The sequence below is a fragment of the Tachypleus tridentatus genome, chromosome 3, assembly GCF_004210375.1.
Source record: "Tachypleus tridentatus isolate NWPU-2018 chromosome 3, ASM421037v1, whole genome shotgun sequence".
NCBI lineage: Eukaryota > Metazoa > Arthropoda > Merostomata > Xiphosura > Limulidae > Tachypleus > Tachypleus tridentatus.
Genome location: NC_134827.1, coordinates 19,073,014 through 19,098,925, shown reverse-complemented (window position 1 = coordinate 19,098,925; position 25,912 = coordinate 19,073,014). Strand labels below are relative to the sequence as shown.

General features: G+C 34.1%; 1 protein-coding gene across 8 annotated transcripts in view; it reads left to right on the top strand.

Annotated features, from left to right (window-relative positions):
* The window catches only part of LOC143246476 (uncharacterized), a 112,368-nt gene that overhangs the window by 18,100 nt on the left and 68,356 nt on the right, over nt 1-25,912 (top strand). For 3 of the 8 annotated variants that reach the window (XM_076493260.1, XM_076493258.1, XM_076493254.1), the window contains one exon: nt 19,415-19,544. In XM_076493260.1, coding sequence (XP_076349375.1) covers nt 19,415-19,544 — 130 coding nt within the window. Of the gene's footprint in view, nt 1-5,963; nt 6,116-6,236; nt 6,389-7,814; nt 8,223-9,251; nt 9,726-19,414; nt 19,545-23,067; nt 23,184-25,912 lie in introns of those variants that run through there. The other 5 variants (XM_076493261.1, XM_076493255.1, XM_076493262.1 and 2 more) reach the window with 5 other exon arrangements.

The window sequence follows — 25,912 nt, the reverse complement described above, 5'->3', positions numbered from 1 at the left end:
AGTTCGTTTTAGGAGTATAAGATAACGAATCAGTTTCATTAACAGTTTATCACTACTTAGACTGGCCTTTCTGGTACTTTGTGAGAGTTTCTTGTGCACAAATTACGTGTTATAATATTGAAATAATGCAACTAGCAGGAAATAAGGAAAGAAACTTTCCATCACTGTCATTTGCAGATGAAGTTATTCATGTCATAAACTGAAAAAATGGCTTAATTTGGTTCACACAGAAATATTTAGAAAATGCATTAGATTGTTTGTTTGTTTTGAATTTCGCGCAAAGCTACTCAAGGGCTATCTGCGCTAGCTGTCCTTAATTTAATAGCAGCTAGTCATCATCACCCACCGCCCAGCTCTTTGGCTACTCTTTTATCAACGAGTATTGGGATTAATCGTCACATTATAACGCTCCCACGGCTGAAAGGGCGAGCATGTTTGGTGCGACGGGGATTCGAACCCGCGACTCTCAGATTACCCCACCTGGCCATGCCGGGCCAAATGTATTCGAAAACGAAATACAGAACAAACATCACGAGTGATCTCTTCACAAGGTTAACCTTGTGATTTGCCAACTAACGAAATGAAGTAGTTAGTTACTTTTATTGGAGTCCCAGTGCATTGTACAAACTAACTTGATTGGTAATTTTTGTTAGCATAAATGTTATTACATCTAGCCAAACTTGAAAATGTTAGCAATCGTGTAGTTTCGTTGCTACACCCTCTACTGGTCATTGTTCATCCAGATGTTAGTAACTTCATATCATGTTACCTGGCGCGCACATACTTGAAAAAAAAGAAAAGAAAAAAAGTTTAATCGTATTTCAGCAATAGTTGTAATAATTATCACCATTTGTCAGCATAAAGAGGATGCTGTCATATATAGAAAAGTGTAAACATGTGAGTACAAATTTGGCTACCTGGTATTCGCTGGTTCATTTACATGGAAATGGGTCAGTAGCCTTCAGTTTCAGTAGGTCTTCGTCCTTTATCAGTTTATGATCCTGCTGTTGTAAATATCAATATTCTCGTTGCCAGTGCAGTTTTAATGACTCTTAATTGTCTGGCCTCATTAAGTCTAGGCCAGTAAATATATTGAACTTTTATATGTATATCATTCTCTAGGCATTTTGTGTGATGGGAAGTAGTTTCACAGATACATTGTGCCATATGTGATGCAGTCATTGTTTTTCTCGTTGTCTTTCACGTGGTGCCTTTAAAGAATGAGTAACACAGAGAATTTAGGAGATAATCCCTATGTAGAAAATATTTCTTAAAGAGTTAATTTAAGTTATGCAATTAGTCAACCAAAACTAACGAGTTCAGGTAACATAGTGTAATAAATCCAGGAAGTTACAGTGTGATCTACGAATCACGTAGTTTATAATGATATAATTAGTCATACCAAGAAACTTAAGGGAGTTTACGATTTTGGCCTCGAGGATAGAGGACATGGAAAGAAGCGAGAGCCTAGGGTAGAGTTCGAACTGATATTCTGTTGCTCAGAGTATTTCACAATACCCTGCTGACAAAGTATGTGCTGGTTAAAGTTGTGATAAATGTAGAAAGATCGCTACCGATGAATAAACTGTTGCGAGAAAATAATAAGTGTGCTTTCGGTAGTATTTAAAATTATATATATATATAAAATGGTTTCCTTGCTTTAAAGCCTTGTGCATTCGACATATGTAATTTAAAACAATAACCGTCAAAAGAAAAAAAAAAAAATTATAGTCCTTCTGAGAAACGTGCCGGCCAGTTATGGCAAGGTTGTTTGGGTGCTCGACTCGTAATCTAAGGGTTGCGGGTTCGAATACCCGTCACATCAGACGTGCTCGCCCTTTCAGTAGTGAGAGCGTTGTAGCGTGACAGTCACTCCCACTTTTCGTTGGTAAAAGAGTAGTAGCCCAGTAATTGGCGGTAGGTGGTGACGACTAGCTACCTTCCCTCTAGTCTTACACTTCTAAATTTTGGACGGCTAGAACAGACAGCCCTCGTGTAGCTGTGCGCGAAATTAAAAAACAAACAAAAAAACGTGTTCGTACTGAAAATTATTCAGGTGGAATTCGCTTGTAGGAAGCTTTTTGTACATGTATTTAGTGGTAGTACTGATGCATCGTGTTTTTTAACAGTGAGAAAAGTAGGACTACGGGTCGAAAGTATAAAGGTTGGCATGTTAAGAGTCATTTTCATCTTAGACAGTTTTATTTTTCTAACAGGGTGGTTGACCTTTTGGAATATGTTGCCTTCAGATGTTGTAGGGGTGGTAAATTTAAGTGACTTTAAGAAAAATCTCTAAGTATACGAGTGATAAGGACTGACTGAGTTTTTTTAATGTTTTATTGTAGTTTAGAAGATGGAACAACTGAGAGGGACCAATAGGTCCCATGTTGTTTCAAAAAGTTATGTTATACTTGGATGGCTGCTTTTTAAAATGCCTTTTATACGTTTTGAATACAAAAATGTTTTGCATTTATATTAAAGAACATTATATGGTATGTTAAAATCGTGATACTTGTCATAGTGAATTATACCTGAAACTGTCGGATATTAATATCGTATAAACATCTCTGTGACACTCGAACAGTAATAGTTTTCTGCCTCGGTAATTAGCATCTAAATTGAATTTAATCTTTGTAAGAAATCATATAATAAGTATAATTATGGAAATTATTACACAAATTAGCAAACAAATAGAAAGACTTAAATAAATGAAAATAAACTGCTTTGACTCTTGTACTTATTGGTGTATAAAGGTATATTGTCATGTATTTATGAATTTCGTTTACGTCCTAACATTTGGCAGTTTGACGTATTCGATAAGTTCACTTATTTTAATTTTTTAATTAGACAGTACAAAGTAAAATTTCAAAGTTGCTTAAATTGCGTATCGCAACATGGAACTTGATTTTACTCTCCATTACGATAACATAAAATGAACAGTAATTTGTGGTTAATAATATTAAGGTAAATATACGTAGTGTGCGAAACTTACTTTGTTTGTAGGAAAAACTTAAACCTGAAAAGATATTGTGTATTTTTATAGTTTCTTATTTGCAACTCTCACATGTAGTGTTTAATACTATGGCTATGTCGAGATCCTTGAGCAGAGAATAAACGGTGATACAAACTGAATTAGTCACACATTACCAAAGATAGTTTTCACCTAAGCAGGTTTTGTACTTACGTGCCCAAGAGGCTAAGTTAAAATAACAGAATTGTAATTTATTAGATATATATATATATCCAAGTAATAGAAAGAGAACAAAACTGCTGGCTACTGAAAACTAACCCATTGAAGTTTACTTTTAGGAATTAAAATAGGTTGTCTGAAATATTAAAACCTAACTTAAGTACCTGTTCAGTGCATAGAAATGATTTAAGGAGTCTGATCCGAATGCTGAACTCCTTGTGTTGTTCACCTGGATGGAGCTAAATATTTGTCAGTTATAAGTGCAAATATGCATAAAAACCTTTGTCAAATGATGGTTAATTTAGATACAACTTGCCTTTCAACAGTCTTCCAAAGTACTGCTGAAGGTTAAACAGATGCCAAAATTAACAATAACTCGCTCTGTTTCATGATACTTCTCTCTCTAGAACTGTAAACTGTAAAAGTTTTTGCAATTTCTTTCTAAACTTTTAATAGATTTCTCGATTAAAGAAGTGTTACTTTTGATTTTGAGAAGACTTCTATATGATCAATGTTTTAATGCACAATTAGAAATACGGCTGTGCTTCTACGACAATTTATTAGCACTGGTCAAAATCGGGAAGGACTGATCAACCTCTGCTGTAGCTGAAAAATACGGCTTTTAAATATTTTCATATTCTAAGCTCAAGGTTTATATAAACCTACGCTTCATTAAAACACTCTGTAGGCATTAATAACAGTACAATTAATGTTGGTTTTTATTTTAGAGTTCACACAAACCTTCTGACATGCTGCTGAACAACATTTGCTTCCAATTGACTTTGTGTGTCAGAAGCACGATCTCATGTTGGGGATTAGAACATGTGCTTAAAGTAGCTGTTGAAGGACACGTTTTTTTACAGTTGTTTGACCTTAGCTGTAAACATAACTTGTTAATTGTGGGAAATCATCATCATTAACAAAACTATTCGTGTTCATGGGAAGGCTGTGTCATAGCTTTGATTTTCCTGTGTGAATAGAGATGTACATTCGGGTGATGTGGATGTTCGAGAAGCCATTCGCTAGGAATTAGCATCCAACATTAATTTTTATGTGGAGTTTAATATTTAAAATTCGGTTGAAACAAACACGCAGCATTGCGTGTAGAACAATAGAGATAACATGTGGTATTCACGTAGGGTTTCTCTAGTTTTCGTCTCGCTACACAAAACTGGCTAAACCTGAACCCACACAATATCGATCAGCGGATCTTGTAATGTTAAAGCATACACACACAAACACATTTATTGTACTTTTCGAATATACGTTTGATTTTTAGCTTTAGATTTTGTGTGTGTGTGTGGCTTCGTTACCTCTGTATAACCAATGTAACTAAATCTGTAAAGGTTGTTGTTTATTATTAAGCACAAAGCTACACAAAGGGTACTCTGCCCATTACGGGTATTGAAACCCGCAGATATACCACTGTGCCACTGGGAGACATCTGTTAAGAAGTTTGAAGACAACTAGCTAAGTATTAAATTTAACACTATGAATTATATGATTGTATTGAACCTCGAATATTTCTCATCCATTCTGTTTGTTTATTTTACGTGGAATTTAAATACTAAAGTTGTGTATTCAAACACGAGTGCAAACTTTTTTTTAATTACTTAAACATGCTTTGTATTGTAGATTCTATATGTTATGGATTTGTTGTATTGTTTAATGATAGATAATAGCGTTCTTATAATAGTAACATAAATAACAATTGTTGGATCGCGGAAATTTAACATGTTAAAGCTCTATGACACAGTGTTTGTCCAATTTTTCTTCTTGGTCTAACACTCACAATATTTCTCTCTCTCTGAGCTGTGTATGCGTGTGTGATGTAATACGGCACTTGATAGGAACACTGTTCCAAGTCCTGTGTTGTCCATAGAACTACATCCTTCATTTTTGAACATGAATAGTCTGATCTCTTGGTTACTCAATATTTTCCGACATCGCCATCTGTAATGTAACAAGCTTTTAAAAATTACTGAAAACTTTCCTCATATCCTCCTCTGTAAGTGACCACGTTCAAAGAGACCAAAGACAAAGAAATTCATTAGGACTGATAGGATTCATGTGTTTCAGTTAAGTTTCTTCTATTATATTTTTCTTGAAAAACAACTATTTACTCTCGAGATGAGAGGAGACTTGAGTGAACGATTGTATCTTCTTTCCTTATTATCCAGAGGCCTGGCATGGCCAGGTGGTTCGGGTGCTTGACTCGCAATATGAGGGTCGCGGGTTCGAATCTCCGAAATATGCTCGCCCTTTTAGCCGTAGGAACGTTGTAATGTGACAGACAATGCTACTGTTCGTTGGAAAAAGAGTAGCCCAAGAGTTGGCGATGGGTGGTGATGACTAGCTGCCTTCCTTCTAATCTTACACTGCTAAATTAGGGACGGCTAGCGCAGATAGCCCTCGTGTAGCCTTTCGCGAAGTTCGAAACAAATAAAATCTTATAGACAGTCAAATATAAAACCCTAATGTCTTCATGGGCGAAAAAGAAAACAAAAATTCAAAAAACGAGGCATTTTGAATTTCTTATAATATTCAGTTTTTGTGCTTTGCTATCAAAGAACGTCTCTTCGATAATAGTTTGTTTGGAAATAGTTGTACATATTTTGTTCGATGCCATAATTACTTTCGTTTGTAACTAACATAACTAACATTTAAAACCTCTTGTTTGATTTTTCGATAAAAATAGTTTATTTGTAGTCTCTCAAACTCTTAAATGTTGACAGATGGTAAACTGATAACGTACATTTTAATCTGTCGCCAGATGCCATGACAACTTCGAAACATTGATTGATAAAGTCTGGATTGAACACGCCCATTGTGTGTTAACTCACATTCACGCAGACACAGAACCATCAATCTGTTTTTATCTTTCACCTAGAGGCAGTCATTTTGTTATCTCCGCCCACAAATTAGGTAAGGATATGTTCCACTCAGTTTTATCATTATAAACAAAGTTTAGAAGCTCTTGATGGACATGGTGAAATGTCACTCATCAAGAAGTTTGATGAGAAGTGAAAGTTGAAGGACTCAGTGAAAATTACTTCGGAAATTAATTAAAGTATGACCCTAATATGAGTAAACGGATTCTATTCATGGCCACATCATTACGAAGAATTCCTGATCGAAATTAAGATAACGAGAAGCAGACTTAATAATGTCATAAATGAATACACGAGAGAAAAGTCAGTAAGTATTCTAATGTATTGAATAGTCTTTAGAGTATGATGGTGTAGAAGGTTGTTCTGCAGGAAGAACACTTGTAGCATCCATTCTTCTGGAGTGCTCTCTGCAGTTTCTTTTAATTTGAAGGACTCTTTGTAGCATCAATTTTTCTGGAGTGCTTTCTGTAGTTTCTGTACATTTGGAGGACTCTTTGCAGCGTCAATTATTCTGGAGTGGTCTCTGTAGCTTCTTTTAATTTGGAGGACTCTTTGTAGAGTCCATTCGTCTTGAGTACTCTCTGTAGTTTCTGTACAGTTGGAGGATTCTTTTTAGCATCCATTCTTCTGGAGTGCTCTCTGTAGCTTCTTTTCATTTGGGTCACTCTTTGTGGTTTCTGTAATGTTAGGGTACTTTTTGTAGTTTTCTTTTTGAAAATGTGATGGTGCAGAAGTGTTGTTCCCTGTAGCTTCCATTATGTTTGAGTGCTCTCTATAATTTCATGAGTCCGGCATGGCGAGGTGGTTAGGACACTCGACTTGCAATCTGAGGGTCACGGGCTACAACCTCTCTCCCACCAAACATGCTCGCCTTTTATGCCGTGGGAGCGTAATAATGTGGCGTTTAGTTCCAATATTCTTTGGTTAAAGAGTAGCTCAGGAGTTGGTGGTGATGACTAGCTGCCTTCCCTCTGGTCTTATACAGCTAAACTGAGGAAGGCTAGCGGAATGCAAAACAAACACAACCTTTAGTTTCCATTGTAAAACAATGGAGCTTTGCTCTGATGGAGTGTTTTTTTATAGATTCCATTGTAAATAACATATGTAAGCATTGGTTACTGTGCAAATATTGTAGATAGATGAGTTGGATGGAATACACATTCGTGTTATTTTGCACACTTTTGTACTGTGAATAAACTAGCGACTGTTTTAATGGCACAGATAAGAGTTATGTTGCAGAAAATGTAACTAGATTTAACCCTTATAGATCCAATTAATGAAGAAATTTGAGTAACAACTAGTAGGTTAAAATCACCCCCTCAAATAATCAATAGGTTTCAAATTAGTTGTATTTTCAGTTGAAAGTCTAATTAAATTTTATTGTGATGAAACAGCTCGTTATGTGATTATCTGGTATTATATGATACTTTTCAGAGAAAATAAAAGCAAGAAAACCAAGTGCTCTTTAACTCAACTCCATGTCATTATCTCTCTGAAAAGGGAATGAGGTTTTGTTTTCCTAAAGCCAGTTCGATGATATTTATGTAGGTAATTAAATTACACATGACATCTATATGTATGTACCACGAATTGTGATAAGGGGAAGTATGTATTACAATACGTGATAAAAGTACAGCGTTCAACTTGATTAAAGCCCGTAAGCCAATCAAAAGACAATTATCTGTTTTGAACACGAACTTTTTGTGGATCTAAACTTAGTTTGGCTTATATAACTGCGAGTGACGGTCACCTTCTTTAGGAATCATTCTGTAAACATGTGAAACTATCAAATATCCCAAATTCTCGTGATTTTTGCGAGAACGCACACGAAATATTTCGTGAAGCGAAAGTTTTGACGGGGAGGAGGCACTGATAACAACTAGCCATCAACTTACAATTTTGAGAATACTTGGTACGCTTCATGCATGCATGTGTGTTTTTTGTGACTTGCAGGTTTTCGTGAAAGCTGGACAGCTTATCGCTAGTCATTCAGTGAAAGTTGATATGTAACTAAAGAAAGATGTGCATCTCCATATTGGATTTTATTTTATGACGTATTCAAAGATACAAGTCACGTGAACAGACGTCATGTTTCGTTTTCATTTTCTTTGGTCCTGGCAGGCTGGGAGTATTTGAGAAAGGTAAAGCATGCAACTTCAGTAAAACCCTTAAGCCAATCAAAAGACAGTTGTTAATCTTAAACACGAACGTTAAATCTTAAACTTTATTTAACGACTAAAAGTGAAATATAGCTAAGGTAAACAGAATTATAATTGGAAGATTTTTCTTGGATTTCGGTTGTCGTTATTAAATTTTGGAACAACGGAAAACAATAAATATTTTTTCCGTGTTGGTTTCGTTGAAACGTTGACATTTTAAAACCTTTGTTCTAGTTATATCTATTACACGTACAATGTTTTTATTAAAATACCCATAATAATAAGAAATCGTTCAAAGTGGGAGAGCGGTAAGCTTAAAGCCTTTGAACTTTACCGGTAAAATCCGGGTTTCGATTTCCTGTGCCAGACACAATGGATAGTCCAATATGGGTTTGGTCTGAAACAAACTCCCAATGAAAATATATTTAAATACATCTTGCTATATTAATTCATCATGCATCTTTGTATGGATAGATTTGTGTATGTTCAGCTAATTCCTTCCCATAGGTTTGGAGTTACCAGGAGCAAACATAATAGGCGACCTCAGAGTTGGGAAGCCTTTGAGAGTGTTCTTATCTTTATAGAAAAAACACACAATAGGAAAAACTGCCAGACATGGAAAAAAATAATGAAATAATGGGGAAAATGTGTATTCAAAATAAGAAAAAAAAACACGTCTATGACAAAACCTAACGATTTTGCAACGATTCTGATAAAAGCCTTTCGTCAGGCAGTTTTAAACTGTGTTAGAAAGAAAGAAAAAAAAGAACAGGTTTTCTTGGTCGCCTGACCTCGCACCAGCCTTTGTATTTTTGTTTTTCTACACCTCGATATTTCAATGATGCCATTTTACCCCCGCCACCAAAGGTAGACGAAGGTTATGTTTTCACCCCTGTGCATTTGTTTTTTTTTTCTCAGCAATATTTATAGGAAACTGCTGAATAGATTTGGACGAAAGCTGGTATACGTTTGGATTGTGACCCAACTTAGAAGTGATTAAGTTTTGGAAAGTCAAGGTCCTGAAAATCCGAAAAAAAAAATCCCTACCTGTTAACATTGGGGCCGATTTTTTACACTATATTGGCTACGTAACTCAGTCAAAAATAATCAGATTTGATGAAACTTGAACTTTTTGTGGAATATTTCTCATTGCCCTGACTAAAACGGTCCGTTCCCATTGATAACGATGGACATAAGGACACATCATTGTGTATTTTGAGAGCCGAATATGATCAACGCTGAGTGGTGGAGATATGTACCCTTCCGAGTTCTCCTCTAGTTGAAGTGTGTTCATACCCTCATCCATAAGTTAGTGAGATCTAACTTGGTTCACGTATGGAAGTGTCCTAACAGTTTTGTTTTTTTAGGGGCCAGAGAATACACCATTGGGGTACCTACAGTAATAATCAGAAATAATAGGAAGGGTTTGATCAGTACAGTTAGGTGTCTATGAATTAAGAAGAGGTCTTTTAACCTTGTTATGAGGTGTGTGTGTTTTATAAGTGTTTTTAATTCTTTATTTCAATAAGAAACTAGTTAATATAACACATCTGAGCGCTTATGATTTACGAATTTTTTTACGTAACTTGCGTTGATGCACTTATGTTCTAAGGCACAACATTCAGTTATTTATGGTGTTTGTGGATTAAATATTTTTAAACACACAATAATCGTATAAACGTTTTAACTCCCTAATAGCAAAAGAAAATTGTACAGAAATTAGACATCACATTGTTTGGTTTCGTAAATCTTTTGTAAAATTAGATAAGAATGACAAATATTATAAATAAATAAATAGAAAAGGTTTTAAGTCGATTGATGGAGGCTGTAAAATTAGTTAATAACTCGGTGTCATTTGATAGTTCAGTTGATTAGAGTATACTATTAACTATTGGATTATACATACCATTGGAATCCTGTCCTATCTTGGTATCTAAAGGTTGAGCATGGCTAGCATACCAGACTGTGGATGCGATTTTTTAAGTTTCACGTCCCTTTACCACAAAATAAAAAAAAAAGAAATCCCACACGTTTTGAGCCGTGTGTATGTTATAAGACTGACGGTCAAATCCTGCTATTCGATCCCCGTCTCACCAAACATGCTTGTCCTTTCAACCGTGGGGGCGTTATAATGTGCGGTCAATCCCACTATTCGTCGTTAAAAGAGTAGCCCAAGAGTTGGCGGTGGGTGGTGATGACTAGTTGCCTTTCCTCTAGTCTTACACTGCTAAATTAGGGACGGCTTGCGCAGGTAGCCCTAGTGTAGCTTTGCACGAAATTCAAAACAAAAGCAACACCTGCTTTTCGATTAAAGTAGCCCAAGAGTTATTGGTGGGTGTTGTTGACTGGTTGCTTCGCCTCTAGTCTGTTACCTCAAAATTATATACTGCTGGCGAAGACAGCTCTCGTTTAGTTATGCGCGAAATTGAATAAAAACGAACAATTAGTTAAAAATCAAGGGAAGCTGTTCAGATATCACTTGTGTGTAAAACTGTGCGAATATAATCCAGAACAAGCCTGAGGTAGTTTATGAATATTGTGAGAGCATGTTTTATTCAATGTTTGAGATATGAAAACATCGTCTTAGACTTCTGTATTCTGTACATAAAACGCTGAATCTCACTTAATGTCAAAAGGAAACAACATGCTTTAATGGGAATTGGCGCAATTTACATTTGTTTAGAATTAGTTCTGACACATAAAGTCTTGACATGGTCTGGTGGTAGGGCACTTGACTCGCAATTTGAAGGTAGCACCGAATGTGCTCGCTCTTTCAGCCATGGAGGCGTTATAATGTGACGAAAGTAGCGTAGCCCAATAGTAGGCGGAGGGTATTGTTGACAGCTGCATTCTCTCTACGGCCAGCGAAAATAACCTTCGTGTACCTTCGCGCAACGTTCAAACCAAAGTGGAACATAAATTCTTCAATACGGAATGATTGTAATGAAACTTCTGTGTACCCTTTCATTTTTATGTATGTTTGAGCACATTTATTCTCGGTGGGCGGACGCCCTCCTTTCTTATATGCATGCATTGACGCCTTTGGACGAATTTTTGTTTCTATAGCATTTATCCCAATTATGACAAAAAACAGTATTTCAAGAGACGTAGACATTAAACTGTGTATTTATTTCCAGAAAATGTCATAATTGGTGATAATGCAACCAGGGGCGTAGCCGAGGAAGGGAGGGGGCACCTCCCCCGAAAACTTTCGGCGTTTTGATGTATATTATTTTTCAGCTTTTCTATATAATAAACTCGTTTTGTATCATTTAATAAAAAGAAATAAAATTTCCATAAATACTTTTAGATTTGATTTCTTTTAATGACCATTTTATTAAAAATTAGATTAATTTCATATTTTTAATTTATTGGCCCCCTCTTAAAATTTGCAGTCGCTCTAGTGCAGTGGTTCCCAACATTTTTTATGCTCCACACCCCTAAATAATTTTAATATGTTCTCGCATCCCTCACAGTAATCATTTATTTCAGGATAAAGGTGAAGGTGGCCCAAACAAATGTTATCTCGCACCCCCTGAAACGCTATCTCGCACCTCTGGTTGGGAACCATTGTTCCAGTGGAACACCTGGCTACGCCACTTAAAGCAGAATAACAGTTGTTGTTGTTTTTATCTTATTGCGTCTTATAAGGAAACCTGTGGAAGTGCTTAAACTTTTGAAGTCGTATTTTTAATTTCTAATAATTTTGTACGTATATAAAGACTAATAAGTCGTAGGATTATTAATCGTTAGACGTATGTAATTGTAAACTGGACCAAGACTATAGTAACCTATTTTATGACATGTATCGGTGTAGAATGTCTAAATGCCATCGTTTAAGGTTCTAGGCTCTGTAAAGATTATCTACATGCGACTGATACTGATAACGTTTGAACTAAAACTAATTGGGCCTGATGCAACCTTGTATTAAGCTGAAGGCCTCTGTTTAGCAGTGATATACAAGAGATAAGATACAGCTGAAATGCTATTTCACTTTCTTCTTACTGGAAACCCATAGTGGGCCAGTAAAGAATAGTGTGGCTTATATTATCAGTGTTATTGTGATAAAACATTACTTCTACAGATACTCGTGAATGCTGACGTTCGAGATGTGTTTGTTTAAGTCACAGCACTTAGCACCCTTCTCTGTAATAAACGATTAGCTTGCCCGTACGTTGTGTTTAGAAAATGTATATACGAGATTTTTCTTTAGAACATAGAATGCAGAAGATATATTTATCTGGGATTCTCATAAGGGAAGATTTGTGAATCAATAACTGTTCTTGCAGATTAATTTAGACACTTCTGTATAACTTCATGGAATTTCAGTATATGTACGACACATTTGATATCACACGCTTTAAAAGAAACGTTAGTAATTTTATATGCTACTCCATTCCAGAATAAAATTATTTATCCAAAGTTAAGGGGTCGCCTTTAGATAGGCTAGGTGACTGATGCCTCCTGTATGGCCGTCCCAGTGGGACATAGGTATGCCTCCGGACTTGCAACGCTAGAAACCGGGTTTCGATACCCGTGATGGGCAGATCACATATAGCTCATTCTGTAGCATGTACTTTATCTCAAAACAAACCTCCTGTACATGTATGGTTTGGGGTAAACCTTGTTTTAAATTACTTCTCTGATAACGGCTGTGTGAAAACCTTCAGATTGTGTTGTTTTTTGTTCAAGTCGTCCTTTAACGTCACATGATGACGACGTCAGTGGTATGTGTACAACGCTGAGAACTGCGATTATACAGGTGTCAAAGGTTTTAAACTGTGTGAAATTCTTTCATACATGAAGTACAAAACAAGATTTTAAAGTATTATAGTCGTAATTCTGATTTAATCGTAAACCACAAACCACGTGTGTGAAAGTCCAGGTATTCACGTTGTTCTGTTTCACGTAATGAGCTACTTAAGTACGTAAGGTAACAACTTGCTATGTGTGGTTTCTTCTAGTTGTTTTCCTTACAGGTTGGGAAAACTGAGAATTTTTGAAGCAGCTACAACTTTAGCTGGAATTTTCATACCTCACATTTTTGCTTGTTTATTGTAGTAAACACATTCTGTAAGATTTGCTTTGAACGTGAGCTGGCGTCACATCACGCGTATATGAATTCACTTGAAAAAGACCAGTCCTTCTCATAAGTAAATAGTTTCAAACAAACTTTGATCTGGTGCAGTCGTGTTGTCACCGGATGTTTCAAGAGCAGGAAGTTAACGACGTAGAATTCCTTGGTGAGTAACATTTAGGACAAACTTGCTCCGTTCCAAAAAAAAAAAAAAAACGCGTTCTACAATTTTCAGCCTTGGATGCGTTATAAGAGTGACGGCCAATTCCCATTACTAGATTGGAATAGCCTACCACAAAAGAAAAAAAATTAAATAAACCGCGTTTTACAAGTTTGAGTCTTGGATGCATTATTAGAGAGAGGGTCGGTACCCACTACTAGGTTATTTTAGGCCGAAGTTGCCGGTGGACTGTCATTTTATATTTCGGGTCTGCTAGTACAAACAGCCCTCTTGTAGCTTTGCGGCAAAACGAGTAAACAAATAAAATAAATCTGTTTATTAAGAATAACAAAACGAAAAATTTATGTGACTAAATGATTTAGCATACCTTTAGTCACGAAATAAAACTCAAATATTACTACATCATTACATGATACTTGATGTTGTGTTTTAAAAGGTGTTAGATATTCTGGTATTGAAAACTTCAAGTTTAATATTCAAAAAGAAAATCTTCCAATTTTATAATAATGTAAAAAGACCCAAGGTTACACACAGACGTAGTGCTAAATAATAGGAAGTTATACGATGTAATCATGGAAGCAGTGTTTAATCGGGAAGCAAGTATAGCCAATAAACCAAGATAAAAGGAAGAGGGCGTGTCCTTCTATACGGAGTTTTTGTCTTTGCCCTCTTATTCTGACATGTGCTCGTCCAATAATAATTTGCTTCATCCTGGATGAGTATACACGTAACATAAAGCATAAACGTTGTTCCTTTTTTCCAATATGTGAAGAGCCGATATGAAACTCGCGCTCGACACGTGTGTTGATGCAACCTTCAATGCCAAAGAAAATAAATATTTAGATATATAAATTATATGTGCTTCAATAGAATATCCGAAACTGTTCTCTTTCAAGAGTAAATAAAACCAAAATTTAAAGTAACAAATATTTTTATAACTTGCTTTTGAAATTCGTACGTCGTGCAACGTTGTAGCCTACAAAGTGTGTAATTCTTCTCGTGATTTATTACATGCGCACGTTTTGCTTACGTCACGACAGCAAAAATTACAACGTTGAGCGTCCCTTATATAAACGTCATTTTGGTACCTACTGACTGACTGACAGATAGCACACTACTGTATAGTAATTAAAACGCGTGACCCTTCCAGGTCGCCTTCGACCTCCTTTAGGATAAATAAGGGTTTTGATTTTCGGTTTTAACTGGTAAAACACCCTTGATACAAAAAAAAAAAAAATGAAAATAAGTGTTTTCCAATAAACATCGGAAATAGTTATTCAGTTTTATGTACGTTAATGATACTGTTTTGTTATTGTTAAAACACACCACAGATTGTTACAGATACAACTGGTGCATAAGTTTAGTATCGTTTTTTTAACTGGAACTTAAACATGACATATACTAACTATTTTTTGAGGTATTTCATCGTCTGTTTGTCTCTTCTACCTACAGGCCTAACCATATCGTTGACATATCAATTTTGAACTACACACAAGAAGATCAGTACACTACATTTTCAATTGGTATTCAAGGACTTTTTGTACATAAGTTAAAAAAATAAAACATGAAACTTGATCAGAACTTGGTATAACGAACGAAGCCCAGAACAACGCTTGGCTTTTCTTTAGTATAAAGAGCTTAAAACGATCTTTCTTGCTGTTCCTTGTTGTAGTTTGAATATCAACAGCAATTGGCGTCTTGTCACTGATATATTTTGCAGTTGATTCAATCTCGATTTTAGAAATTGGAATCTTTTTATGACTGATGTGGTACTTGTCTACAAGGTATTCAACAACTGAATTGGTGCTATTCAAGTCAGTGGTGTCGTTAGAAAAATAACGTCTCATATACCTAACATTAGTGGAAAAGCAAATATTGCATTCCAGATGATGTACTAATATATTGTTCTTTTTATATGAGAATACGATTACCCATATTTAGTGTCGCGTCATACCTTGTAATACACCAACGGAAATTATAGCTGGTCATGTGGATGAGACATTACGGGTATTTTTTTTATTATTATTTCTCAGCACGGTACTTTATTTTCATATATTGAAAAAATAAATATTTATTGGTTTATTTAAATTACCTTTGTCCAGATATAACAATGTTCCGATTGTAATGTTTTTATACTACCTGTGTCCAGATATAACAATGTTCCGATTGTAATGTTTTTATACTACCTGTGTCCAGATATAACAATGTTCCGATTGTAATGTTTTTATACTACCTGTGTCCAGATATAACAATGTTCCGATTGTAATGTTTATATACTACCTGTGTCCAGATATATCAATGTTCCGATTGAAATGTTTTTATACTACCTGTGTCCAGATATAACAATGTTCCGATTGTAATGTTTTTATACTACCTGTGTCCAGATATATCAATGTTCCGATTGAAATGTTTTTATACTACCTGTGTCCAGATATATCAATGTTCCGATTGTAATGTTTTTATACTACCTGTGTCCAGATATAACAATGTTCCGATTGTAATGTTTTTATACTACCTGTGTCCAGATATAACAATGTTCCGATTGTAATGTTTTTATACTACCTGTGTCCAGATATAACAATGTTCCGATTGTAATGTTTTTATACTACCTGTGTCCAGATATAACAATGTTCCGATTGTAATGTTTTTATACTACCTGTGTCCAGATATATCAATGTTCCGATTGAAATGTTTTTATACTACCTGTGTCCAGATATATCAATGTTCCGATTGTAATGTTTTTATACTACCTGTGTCCAGATATAACAATGTTCCGATTGTAATGTTTTTATACTACCTGTGTCCAGATATAACAATGTTCCGATTGTAATGTTTTTATACTACCTGTGTCCAGATATATCAATGTTCCGATTGTAATGTTTTTATACTACCTGTGTCCAGATATATCAATGTTCCGATTGAAATGTTTTTATACTACCTGTGTCCAGATATAACAATGTTCCGATTGTAATGTTTTTATACTACCTGTGTCCAGATATAACAATGTTCCGATTGTAATGTTTTTATACTACCTGTGTCCAGATATATCAATGTTCCGATTGTAATGTTTTTATACTACCTGTGTCCAGATATAACAATGTTCCGATTGTAATGTTTTATACTACCTGTGTCCAGATATATCAATGTTCCGATTGTAATGTTTTTATACTACCTGTGTCCAGATATATCAATGTTCCGATTGTAATGTTTTTATACTACCTGTGTCCAGATATATCAATGTTCCGATTGAAATGTTTTTATACTACCTGTGTCCAGATATAACAATGTTCCGATTGAAATGTTTTTATACTACCTGTGTCCAGATATATCAATGTTCCGATTGTAATGTTTTTATACTACCTGTGTCCAGATATATCAATGTTCCGATTGAAATGTTTTTATACTACCTGTGTCCAGATATATCAATGTTCCGATTGTAATGTTTTTATACTACCTGTGTCCAGATATAACAATGTTCCGATTGTAATGTTTTTATACTACCTGTGTCCAGATATAACAATGTTCCGATTGTAATGTTTTTATACTACCTGTGTCCAGATATATCAATGTTCCGATTGTAATGTTTTTATACTACCTGTGTCCAGATATATCAATGTTCCGATTGAAATGTTTTTATACTACCTGTGTCCAGATATAACAATGTTCCGATTGTAATGTTTTTATACTACCTGTGTCCAGATATAACAATGTTCCGATTGTAATGTTTATATACTACCTGTGTCCAGATATATCAATGTTCCGATTGAAATGTTTTTATACTACCTGTGTCCAGATATAACAATGTTCCGATTGTAATGTTTTTATACTACCTGTGTCCAGATATAACAATGTTCCGATTGTAATGTTTTTATACTACCTGTGTCCAGATATATCAATGTTCCGATTGTAATGTTTTTATACTACCTGTGTCCAGATATATCAATGTTCCGATTGTAATGTTTTTATACTACCTGTGTCCAGGTATAACAATGTTCCGATTGTAATGTTTTTATACTACCTGTGTCCAGATATATCAATGTTCCGATTGTAATGTTTTTATACTACCTGTGTCCAGATATATCAATGTTCCGATTGTAATGTTTTTATACTACCTGTGTCCAGATATATCAATGTTCCGATTGAAATGTTTTTATACTACCTGTGTCCAGATATATCAATGTTCCGATTGTAATGTTTTTATACTACCTGTGTCCAGATATATCAATGTTCCGATTGTAATGTTTTTATACTACCTGTGTCCAGATATATCAATGTTCCGATTGTAATGTTTTTATACTACCTGTGTCCAGGTATAACAATGTTCCGATTGTAATGTTTTTATACTACCTGTGTCCAGATATATCAATGTTCCGATTGTAATGTTTTTATACTACCTGTGTCCAGTTTTTATACTATATATCAATGTTCCGATTGTAATGTTTTTATACTACCTGTGTCCAGATATAACAATGTTCCGATTGTAATGTTTTTATACTACCTGTGTCCAGATATAACAATGTTCCGATTGTAATGTTTTTATACTACCTGTGTCCAGATATAACAATGTTCCGATTGTAATGTTTTTATACTACCTGTGTCCAGGTATAACAATGTTCCGATTGTAATGTTTTTATACTACCTGTGTCCAGATATAACAATGTTCCGATTGTAATTTTTTATATTACCTGTGTCCAGATATAACAATGTTCCGATTGATATAACAAATGAAATTTTTATACTACCTGTGTCCAGATATAACAATGTTCCGATTGAAATGTTTTTATACTACCTGTGTCCAGATATATCAATGTTCCGATTGTAATGTTTTTATATTACCTGTGTCTATAACAATGTTCCGATTGTAATGTTTTTATATTACCTTTATCCAGATGTAATGATTTTTGGATTAGGATGTATCTATTTAGATTACTTTCGTCCAGATGTAGTGAAATTTTCGTTGTGATGTGTTTAGATTACCCTTGTTTAAATACAGTGACTTTTTGATTGTATTGTGTTGAATTTTAACATCAGTAATTTTAATCCTGTATTAATCTGTTTTTGTTTTATTCTTTCCGAAGTAAGAACTAGGGTGTTTTTCGGGGACGTCGATTTTTATCTTCACTTTTCAAATACTTATCATATAACATTTGTTAGTACCTTTAAAAGTACGTGAGAAATCCACCATTCGTGGTATCTTTCTTTTAAACATTTCTCATGTACCCATTAGAAACTGGCATAATTCTTGAACTCTCTCTTCGCCCATAAAAGCTATCAGAAAATTGTGTAACAATTAGAAACAGCTTAACTTTGGTAGATGTTTTTGGCAAAGACATTTGTGATAAATGACTCGTACAAAAGCACCTCTTTTGTTTTGTTAAAAGTCAGGTGAACAGTTTTCCACCTGAAGTGAGCTTACAAATATTTAGTTCAATATATTTCAAACGCATAAAATATAGTTTGAAATTTATCCTTAAAATGTAAGTCTTAAAAGATTTGAAAGGCGTTTTTACCATACCTTTTGTTACAGCTTATTTGAAATTCGAAACTTATTCTTGAATGTAATGCGCAAATAAAAGAGAACCTGTAAAGAAAATGTGTCTGACCATTTGAGGTTGAAGAACAAACAGGATGATTATCTGTTTCGTGAGCTTAAAACGATAGATTTAATGTATGTTTAATATTAAATAATTAAGTTAGTGGCGCCCTCTAATGACATGTTTAGCGGATATTGTGAATTTATGTTACAGTTTTGCGTTATCAATAAAACAAAAAGAGGTAAACGTAAAAAAATGAAAGATACTTTTCGTAACTGTTGGAAGTCGTTAAATAAATTTTAGAAAAAAAAGTCACTGACTAAAATATACTACTTAATTGTGGAGCGTAAAAATTAAAGCGCAAATTTTATGTTGATTACAGGTCAACCATGGAGTGTGAAGATAGTAATTATAGCAGTAACAGTGATGCAGAACCGGACAGTGATGATGACGCGAATGACCCCCAGAAACTTTTGGCAGCATGGATGACTGAACTTGATGATATCAGATTGGTAAGTTTACTTGTTCTGTGGGCTAGTAGAAAAGTAGTCTTTTTATTACTATTATTGAAAGAAATACAGTTTTACCTAAAATTTCTGTTCATAATTTTTATCCATATTAAGCAGATAAGTAAGATATTAAGTAAAAATATATTTATACATACTGCCCCACAAAATTTTATTATAATTTTACAGTTTGCAGGGTCGTCACTACTTGCAAATATTTGCATTTGTGTGAAAGATTAAAAAAGTTAATTTTTAAAATGAAAGAATCTTTCAGAAATAAAGTATAAACAACGTCGCTAGATGGCGGCACTTGGTAAACTATACTGTCAGTAATGAATAGGTTTCGTATCATTTTTTTTTATGTGGTACGTGGAATAACAAATTTTTAAATAAGACTTCACATTGTGTATTTCATCGAGATAAAATCAGATTAGAAATGAAATTTTATTTGAAAATCACAATGATTTATTTAAGTAGTTCTACTAGATTGGTAGGAGAAATAGTATTTTGTGTGAGTTTATTTTTAATCTTTGAGATATTTCACATGAAAGAAAGGAGTTTTACAAATGTAACTCTATATACGTATTATACATGCTTTCCTTCCTGAAGCGCTACAACAGTATTAATTACCACAGGAATTTCAGAACGTTTATAGGGGGCTATTTTATAAATTAAAGGATATCAACAACAGAAGGAACAGAATCCTTATTGTTGAAAGAAAAAATACATTGTTATTTATTTTTAAGACTAACAGTTGCTTGATATATTTCATGCGTTTGTTTTAGTGAATAATGAATGGTTTGAGTGGTGGAAATTGTAAGTATTCAGTTCTTTTCTAGGCCTGTAATATGACTTGTAAAAACTAGCCCAAGAGGTTGTCATATATCTTTTAAGTATATTACTGTCATTGTATGGTTGGTACTTTAACGGTGTAAAAGGTTGTGTCCGTACGCTAATATTTATATCCCTTCATGCATTTACCTGAAGTATTGGATATTTAGCATATTTATTAGTTACAGTAGATGGTAGAATGTAAATATTTATTTTCTGTTATCCAGAGATTCTGTTAGATATTTAGCATATTTATTAGTTACAGTAGATGGTAGAATGTAAATATTTATTTTCTGTTATCCAGAGATTCTGTTGGATATTTAGCATATTTATTAGTTACAGTAGATGGTAGAATGTAAATATTTATTCTTTTCTGTTATCCAAAAAACATTAAATGTAAATGGATTAGTTCTCACTAGGTGGAAACAGTTTTTAAAAAAATGAAATAGAATCGCTATAATCCGAGCGCTTTCGAAAATATATGATTGTTTGTTAGATATTACTTTTGTTATTTGTTTTATGTAACGGCTCATGTTCCATTGTCAAAGTTATGTTCATAATAGAAGCTAAAACACCCTAGGAACAATTTTGTCTTATGGACACGTGAAAAATAAAATGCTATATATAAATTCCATGTTCTTGTTTTTTCTTTGTGCGTGTATATGTTTCATTATAAATATATTAACTACATATTCATATTTAGCTAAACAATAACAACCTGGAACCCCTATTGAAAAAAGTTCAACTGACAGATGAAATCATAACTTGATTTTATGGTTCTATTTTTGAAGCATGATTTATTCAGTATTACGCAACAAAGAGCCTTGAGAACTTCCTACAATACGAATGTATAAATAGTGTATGAACTAATCCATTGGATGTTGTAATCCACATGATTTAATGAGCTAAACTTATTGGCTTGTATCACAGGTTTCTTTGAACTTTCACAGAGCTTGTCACGAATAAACTGTTTGAAAGTGTTTTTATGTTTTCCTTTGAATATTTTAAACCAACTTTGTAGTATACGTTAGGTTGCTTGGATAACTTATTTAGTAGTAGCCCTCCGACTGAAGTGTATATTATTTCAGTAGGATACAAATTTTTTCCAAAATCAACAAAGATGAAAAATGAGGTGCAAATAATGAGAACAAATTTTGATTATATTAAAACTGTCTTGATCATCACGAAGACTGAGGCAAAGCGATTGACCACATTGCAGTGTTGCCTCGAGAAGAAACGTTTTAATATCTGATTGAAACATATATTTCGAAGTATTTGGATTTTCATTTGCCCTGTGTTAAATGCTGGTATTTAACTGAGTCAGACTTTGGTCATAATAAACACAGTTTTTAAGAAACGTGTAGAAAACAATTTGCAATTGTTCAAATGCAAACCAAAATCGAAGATGACAGAATTCATCCCAAAAGTAAGTTGGTCAAATCCAAAAGTTTTGTGATTAAGGCACAAATACTGTGTAGGTGATAACAATAGTAATAAAAAACAAACTACATTTTTTAGTAATGCCTTTAAGGATAGAAAGACAACACTTAATCGTTTATATTTCATGATACCATTGAACACGTTTGAGGTTTAGGTTAACGTGTTTTTTATCAGTTGCTACTTGGTGTTTGGAGTACATTTTAATAGTGTCTTCTTGTACGCACTTGTCTTTCCAACTTATGTATGAATTATTTTGACCCTTTATTTCTGGTTCCATTGTCTGTGTTAATTTAAACAAATTAGTCTAATTAAAGGACGTTATCTCTGTTTTTCTCGCGATATTGCAGAGGTATAGCCTCGATGTTTTTAGCTGGTTTTTGATTCCTATTTTTGAATAATAATAAAAAAGAGGTGTGAGCCTTTCATGGTTAAAATGAAAATTCGTCCGGAACCAATTATTGTTCCAAGGGTCGTTCGTTAAAATCTTATCAGGTTTTCGCAAACAATGATAAGAAAAGTTATGCCATGTTAGGCCTTTGGTGACGCCTCATATTTTCAAACTTTTCGTATGGAGGGCGGTTCCTGGTAACAAGGGCGTTGTGTGCGAATTGAGTACATTTCCACACAAACTATGGTTTCTTTTGCGTGTGATGGTGCATATTTCAGTGTTATTCCACTTAATATAAAAATATTAAAAACCTTGGTGTTTGAATGTTAAACTTTTATTGCTAAAATATTGTTGATTGCCATATTAATATAAACAGGTTAGCTGTGTGTCGTGGATTTAACGGAACTTAGTATGTGTGTGTCTTACAGAATTGTTTGTTTTACGTTGTGCTTGATTTCTCAGTTTGATGAAAGTCTGGCGCTTAAAGACAACACCTGGCAAGCGTTTAAATTGCTCATGGAATATACTTCAGGAAATGAATAGTCTACAACAGCGTGCACGTACCCACGTCATTTTGAAGGTTTGGGTCACCTGCTGTTCTATTTCAGCCTCTTTGGTTTGTTAAATACACGCGCAAAAGAGATGAAGGTCCGATAGCTCCTGCTGAGTGCACCTGGCCATTACAGTAATGATAACTATAGTGCAAGCTGGTTGGCCACTGTAGTCACTTTTCCCAGTAGCACTAATGTTGCTGTTAGTAATGATAAAAACGAACGCAGCTTTAACTTTGACACTTTTAGGGAAATAATAACAGTGTGAAGAAACGTTATTTTTTGCGTTCTGTATTATCCGATGATGATCTATGTGGCATAGAATATTTGGATAATATAACAGCAACAAGTGATAAACAGTTTTGAAAAAGTACGTGTACATGGGTTGAAGTGAAAATGTTGAGGCTTCATCAAATTCCCTGGTGTTGGTTTCAGGTACTGTTTATAAATGGTGTTGTTGCTGTCTGTTTTTTTTTTTTAAGTTAATTTTTATTTTTTGTTTTAGCAATCTCACCTGTTCGTTCAAATACACACTTAATGTTGTATTCTGTTTCATGCATCTTACACCTGTCGGGAGACTTCTCAAGCTAGGAATGGCCTGTTTTAAAGGATTTGTACTTCGGAAGTCACCGCAAAACATTAATAAAATCAAATAAAAAATCTAAATGGTATTTAGCGAATGATAGTGAAATAAAACAGCTGTTTACCAGGTCTCACTTATAAGTTAAGATTTTTTATGTTTATTTCCTTTATTTGAGTGCGTGATTGTTGTGCTAAACAATTGTGTATCACTGATTAGTTTTGTGTCTTACACTGTGTGAACATTCGGGTGTCACTGACTGGTTTTGTGTGAACATTCTGTAAAAGATGGGGTGTATTTTAAATCTACTCAGTCTGCTTAATTTCAAATTTTTGACATGTTCATGTTGGACAATGTTTTCTGTCTTTACGTTAACTTGTTTAGTAGATGGGTGTAAACAAAACTACTGAAGATCACATGAAGATTAGTTTGTTTTGTACGTGTGTGGAGAGTATATACTGTAGATAATACCAGCTGTTATTTAATTTATTTAATATCTGCCATCTTGTGCTTGTATGGAGAGTACATACTGTAGGTCAGAAGTGGGAACTCCATGGCCACTAGCTACATGTGGCCAGTGGATAGCATAATTGTGGCCAGCTCTTGTTTAGGAATCAACTTTTTTCATCATTTATTTTTTATCGCAATTTTGGTAATTAGCAACTGCACTGCGTCACGTCATCGCTAAAGTAGCGCGCTTCATCACTGCCACAGACTCCGCCAATTTTGTAACGTCAGTCTGATTTAGTTGTTTGTTATCGAGTGTGCGTTGTTTTGCATGCGCTTGCAAACATATTTTTATTGCCCAATTTTCAAGTGTTTAAATATATTTTGTTTTTAATCTCATAACACGGATAAGTGAGTTATTCGAAAACAAAAGAATCCAGATGATGGTGAACACTAAGATAATTTAATTAATTCTAGCATTACTGACGAAAAGAGAATGGCACATGACTAGAAAAACGTGATCCGAGAATTTAATGAAAGATGGAAGTTGAAACTTGCAGTGATTGAAGCAAATAATAAGCCAGTGTGTCTTTTGTTTAACAAAGTTTTAGGAATAATAAAATATACAACCTCAAGCAACACTTTAACAATTTTCACAACGAATTTGATGTAAAATTTCCAGTTGATAACAAAAATCGTATGAATGAAATTAGCCATCTAAAAGAACAACTTCATGAACAAAAGGGAGGCCTAAAATATTTTTATCATCGATAGAACTAGTTACATTAGCTAACTATAAAGTAGCTGGAATTCTAGCTCAAAAATAAATAATTTTTTGATGCTGAACTAGTAAAAGAAATACTGATGGTGGTCATTGAAACTCTGTTGGAGAATTATGATTCAAAAATAAAAGATGATATTATTCAGAAGGTAAATAATTTGTAATTAAGTCGAAGAACAATTGTCCGCAGAATGCTAGAGTTAGCAAAAGACATAGTAAATTAGTTGCTTGAGGAACTAAAAGACTGTTTGTATTTTTCTTTAGCACTAGACGAGTCAACAAATGTTAGTGACCACACAGTTGATATTTTGTGTTCGATATGTAATTTCATATCTTCAAGTGAGGGAAGAAATGCTTGGCCTTTGTGGATTACAAGATCGAACATGTGGAAACAAAACATTGAAAATTTTCTTGAAATGTCATAAAAAATTAAATCTGAATTTTAAAAACTGGTTTCTGTCACAACAGACGGTGCTCCCACCATGACTGGGGCGAAATTAGGATTTGTTTCTCTTTTGAAGCAGCATCTAATTGAAAATAATATGAAGACCACGCTGCCATCTTTCCATTGCATTTTTCATCAGGAAAATTTATGTTCTCAGATGTCTTAAAGTGATGAATTGAAGAATTTAATGGACATTCTTGTAAAAATTGTGAATTATATTAGAAGTGGAAGCTTTCTCATCCATCGACAGTTTGTTGAGTCTTTGAAGAAAAACAGTGACTGTACTTTTGATGATCTTACTGATTTTGTAAATGTAAAATGGTTAAGTGGAGGAAAAGTCTTGGAACGATTTACTACCTTATTTCCTCAAATAAAAGTATCTTGTTGAAAAAGATAGGATTGAAAATTTTCCTGAAACTGAGACTTTGTCATGGCAGTGTGATTTGTACTTTCTGTGGGACTTGATGGCTCACTTGAATAATGTGAATACAAAGCTTCAAGGAAGAGGTGAAATAGTAAACGAACAATCAGTCTATTGGTGAATTTCAGTTAAAGCTAAACCTCCTTGTGGAACAATTACAAAAGAATGGTTTGACACATTTTGCCAAGTTTAATAGTTGTCTAGAAAATAATAAGGACCTATGTGTTCTCTGATGCTAAAGATGATCTCTATATAAACTACATCAAAAATTATCTTAAAAATTTGAAGTTTATATTTGAACTTTTGCATGATCCATTTCAATTTGATTTTGGAAATTTCAGTAAGGAAATTACATCTTTTTTGTCTTTGGATAAATGTGGATTTGAAGACGAGATGCTTACCCTACAAAGTGTAGAACACATAAAAGGTAAACAAAAATGTTCTATCAGAAAGGTGTGGCTCACTATTCTGATAAATGAGGGTCTTCCAA